Source organism: Nomascus leucogenys, chromosome 8 (genome assembly GCF_006542625.1).
Source record: "Nomascus leucogenys isolate Asia chromosome 8, Asia_NLE_v1, whole genome shotgun sequence".
NCBI classification, from domain to species: Eukaryota; Metazoa; Chordata; class Mammalia; order Primates; family Hylobatidae; genus Nomascus; species Nomascus leucogenys.
In genome coordinates this window covers 105,445,124-105,449,894 of record NC_044388.1, presented here as the reverse complement: position 1 = coordinate 105,449,894, position 4,771 = coordinate 105,445,124, and the positions used below count along the sequence as shown (strand labels likewise).

At 59.0% G+C, this 4,771-nt stretch overlaps 1 protein-coding gene across 1 annotated transcript; it reads right to left on the bottom strand.

The window, feature by feature from the left end:
• Positions 1-551: 551 nt before the first annotated feature.
• On the bottom strand, positions 552-1,251 carry LOC100602183 (chromosome 8 C9orf106 homolog). Its single transcript, XM_030816479.1, is given in 2 exon segments — positions 552-758; positions 760-1,251. Coding segments are annotated over 2 exon segments (699 nt in total).
• Between the last annotated feature and the right edge of the window lie 3,520 nt (positions 1,252-4,771).

Sequence of the window (4,771 nt, the reverse complement as noted above, 5' to 3'; positions counted from 1 at the left end):
AAACACCAGTCTGACATCCCCAAATCATTGAAAAGCAGTTTAAATCTTCCCGAAATCTTTCAAAGAGACACCAAAGGGGAATCCTTTGCGTACCACACACAAAAGACGTTTTCAAGCCTCTCTGCCGGGACGTCTCGTGGTAGTTGCCTCCGGAATATTTCCCTTCCTGCTCCCTCCTTTTTATCCTTATCAGAGAGGTGGGAGCGCTGGGCCTGGCCCCAGGAGACAGGGGACTGGGCTGGATCCAGCCTCTGTCCTCCCTAACTGTGGGCTCCTGGGAGCATTGCTTAACTACTCTGTGCCTCAGTTTCCTCATCTGCAAATGATAGATAACAATCGCAGCACCTGCAAGGGGCTCTTGTGGGAATTCTAGGAGATGATCCCCGTGAAGTGGTGAGAGAGGCAGGCACGCAGCTCGACTATTGACGTGTCAGCTACTCATAGGATTTCTCTCTGCCTCCCTCACCCACTTTTCCTTTGCACCCCACCCCAGTTATGAGCTCTGGGCAGTGCCTCCTATAGGTCAGTATGTGTTTTCTAGGTCCCACCGCTCAGCGGCAGCTCCATCCACTGTCCCAGACAGCACAGGGAAAAGACCAGGGCTGGACAGGCAGAACTAGGAACTTTCTTAGGAGGGTACAACAGGGCCTGGGACCATGCTTACCCCTGCCCCCTCTAAGGTTGCATCCTCTCTTAGGTGGCACACACAAAGGGCAGTGTCCCCCGGGCATCAGTGCTCTGAGGGCAGAGCCAAGCGCCATGTCCCCTTAGGGTCTGCTGATGTGCTGGGGAAACTTGGTTCCCCACCCATGAGGCTGCTGCTTGCTCCAAGCCTGGGTGCCATGGCAAAGGTGGCTCTACCAGGCTGCCAGGGTCACAGAGCAGAGGATTCAGATGTCTCACTTCCTGAGGGGCTCCAGGCCAGGCCCTGGCAACACAGCTGTGAACAGCCATGTGGTTCCTGCCCTCATGGAGCTCACAGCCCTGTGTGCAAAGCAGGCAATCAGGGCCTGAGCATGGGGTGTGAAACCCAGAGTGGGCAGAAGAGAACGGGCTGGGCACCAGAGAGGACTTCCCAGAGGAAGAGGCACTGAAGGGAAGGGCTCGCGTGGGAAGAAAAGGGGTTCCAGGCAGAGGCCACAGCCTGGGCAAGGGCCTGGGAGAGAAAATTGGTGGGTTCAAGGAGCTGCAGGCTTCCTCGCCCACCTCCCCCCACAGGTGAGGTTTATTACTCAAGGCCACATACGCCATCTCACGTGGTCCCCACTGCCACCTGGAGAGGTCAGAGGGCAGGAACTCTTACTCCCAGTTCACATTGGGACAATTCCCAGCTGGACTAGAACCCCGATCGCCTGACTCCTGGCTCAGGTGAAAGAGTCAACATGCAAGGCTGGGCCCACAGCAGCCCTGGCATTTGACCAGCAGCCAGGTGGGCCCAATTTTCATCACCTGCCTTTAACAGATGAAGAAACTGAGGCTTAGGGAGAGCACAACACCCCTCAACTGCCGCAGTTTTTGTCTGTCTCGGGGCCCTAGGACAAGCCTGAGGTGCAGAAAAGCCCTCCCTGGGTGGGGCAAGAAACAGAGCTGGGAACAGGGGTGACTTGGGGTGAAGGAAGGAGGGGAGCGGGGATGGGTTTTGGAAATCCACACCGGGCAGGGAAAGGCGAAGGAATGTGGCTGAGACGGGGTGCGCCGGTCCCGGAGGAGCCCAGGGCCTCAGGCAGCCCCCTCCCTCCTTGCCTCCCAGGTAAGACCCTAACTTCGCGGAAGAGGACACCCCTCAGCTGGGCGGGGAGGAGAGCCACCCAATCAGAGACATTCCCAGTCTGATGGCGGAGGCCGCCAGGGCCAAGGGCTCCCAGGGCCTTCCCCGGGGAGCCCCCGAGACCTGCCCCGGACTCGGAGGCCCACCGCCCATCGCCCGCCCCCAGCCTCATTAGCACCGACACCCGTCGTCCTCCCCTCGGTTTCCGATGGCTCCAGAATTTAAAGGTTAAATCCTAACCTCGTCTCAGCAGTTTCTCCCGGCTTTGCCTACCCAGCGCCAGTTGCTGGTAATTATATGCATCTCCGAGCAGCCAATCAGCTGTCAGACTGACAGATACTGATCTTTTCGTTTTATTTTTAGCTCTGTGCTTCCCCCTCTAGTTGCAAAAAAAAATTCTGTTTGTTCTGTGTGCTGCTGCCTCGCTCCCAGCCCTGCAGCCGGCTCTCATCTCCGCCAGCCAGGCGGGAGCAGGCAGTCGCCGGGGCTGGAGCCTGCCGTCCCCGCCCGAAAGCGGGGAACAGAACGTGCCCGCCGCCCCCGAGCTGCGGACCGCCCTGCCCAGAGCAGCCCCCGGGGCTGCCATGGGGAAGGGAAGAGGCCGGGGCGCTGCGGGCACCTTGGATGCAAACACCCGAGGAGCTGTGCTCGGTCTTGGGGGCCACGCATGGGAGGAAGCAAGCGCGTACCTGCGGGCTGGGGGCTTGGAGAGAAAGACACACACAGAGACAGCGAGAGACAGAGAGACGTACACAGGCAGAGACAAGCTAGACTGAGGGCGGAGGGGAAAAACACAAGCACGTTCCCCCCCTGGAAGCACTCGTCCCCCATCCCCCAGAGCTGAACAGAAGGGGTCAGGAATGGCCTCAGCCGCGCCCTGGAGTGGGGCTCAGAGGGGAAGTTTCCAGCCCCGGGCCCCCCAGAGCTCGGGCCAGGAACCTGGGCTGCCCCTCCCAGGTCTGGTGCCTCATCGGAAGGGCGAGTGAAGTGCTCTTCAGGGTCATTTGTGAGTTGTTCTGGAAGGTTCTATGGAGCTTCCTGGAGGCTGGCAGGTGTAGGCGCCTGGCCGGAGGGAGACCCCTATTCATACAGCTTCTCTGGAGGGAGAGGCAGCAACTGAGGGCCAGGGAAGTTCTTAGGTCCCAGTGAGTCTCCCAGACAGTGGAGGGGTCTGATCCAGGGGGGCTGGCGCTGAAAGTGATGGGAATGATTCTGAAGTTTCCTTCCATCCTCGCGGCTCTCTACAATTTGCAAAGTGTTCCCTTTGTCCCGGTGGCCTCTGCTTCTGCCCCACAGTTAGCTCCAGAATGGAGTGAAATAGGGGTCTGGGAGGACTGGTGAGGCTCACCTGTTGTTTGATGGGCCCTGGGGCTGGCGTGGGGGGAGTGTGGCCTAATGGTTCTGGCTTTGAGGGCAACTCACCTGGTTCAAGCCCCAGGGCTGCTGTTCACCAGCTCTGTGACCCTGAGTGAATGGCTTGAGCTCTCTTGGCCCCAGTGTCCCCATTGGGAAGGTGGGCCCCCACCCCACCCCGCACCCCACAGGGTGGCTCGGGGCCAGAAGTCACTCTGTCCGGCTGCTCCTCCCAGCCCCGGCCTCCACGGGCCCGGCACACTTGTGAGCAGGTATTATTAGCTTCTCCGTTTTGCGGATGGGGAAACTGAGGTTCATGTGACTCGTAATTGGCAGAACTGGGACTAGAAACACCCCCCCACTTTTGGCTTCCTTTTCTCTGACACCACAGATGGCGCGCTGAGAAAAAAGAGAAGAGCGGGAGAAGGGAATTAGGAGCCCGAGAGAGATGGAGGGAGGCAGAAGCGCCGTGATCAATTACTTGGGCTATAAATTTCTGCTGTTTTGCAAAGTGAGCACACAACCTCCGAGAGGCAGAGCTCCCTGGGCAGGCTCTAGAGAAACCAAACAGAGCCAAGGCCCGCAGCAGGCGCTTTTGATGGTGGGAACCGGGGAGGGAGAGGGGTCGAGCTCAAGGGTGGGTGGGACAAGCTGGGGGTGCAGCAGAGGGGGCCAGGGGAGGGCCAGAGGAGAGGAAGGAAACCGAAGTGTCAGTGAGCTTGGGAGCTGTGGGAGCCCCCTGGGGAGGGAGCGGCCTGGTGCCCCCTCCCCAGCATTCTCTCCCGCTGCTGGGGGGTGGGAGAACCAGGCCTGGGCCCAAGATCGTGGCCCCCTGCCACTGCATTCGAAGCTGGTACAGGGCGGGGGCGACTGGGGGCAGAAGGCCCTTTGAACCTCACCTTTCCCCATCTGTCAGATGGGGATACTGACGGCATCCATCCCCAGGGATCGGTATCTAGGGTATAAGTGGCTTGGCCTGGGGCCTGGCACACAGCAAGGACAGTTGGTGTTGTAAATTTTTTGGAAGATTACCAAGGGCAGAAGGGTTGGGTAACTGGTGGTTTGGAGACCAATTTAATTATTTAAAAGGTGGAAAGTGGTCCCCCCTGGGAGCAAGGGTGATGGAAAGAGTTTCCCACAGTGGGGATAGGTTGGGCAGGGCATTAGACCTGTCTCTTGGTCTCCCAGCCATGGAGGGGCTGTGGACAGGGGCCAGGTTGCTGTGTGTAGCTGGGAAAAGAGGCCAGAGCCAGCTGCCCAGGCTCTGACTCCTGGACTCCACCTTCCTGGAGCCCTGCAGTGGCTCACTTAGGAAATGAGCCGGAAGCAGAGGCCGGCTTCTCTCTTTGGAATCCAAGTGCCCCAGGGAACATGGGATCCTGGGGGCAACCCCCTCAGGGCCTTCCACACTGTGGAACTGCAAAGAATGTAGCGTTCCAGAAGCGGCCCCTCTGTGCTCAACCTTCTACTGTGCAGGAGGAAGTTCACAGTGAGCCAGCCCAGGCCCTGCCCACAGGGAGCAATTTGTCAGGGAGAAGGGAAAAAAATAGATACGCCTGACCTCTGAACCTTGGTCTTTCAACCCCAGACAATGGTCAAAGTAAATGGGAGGCCACGGGATGGAAGAAGAAGGCCACAGACTACAGACAC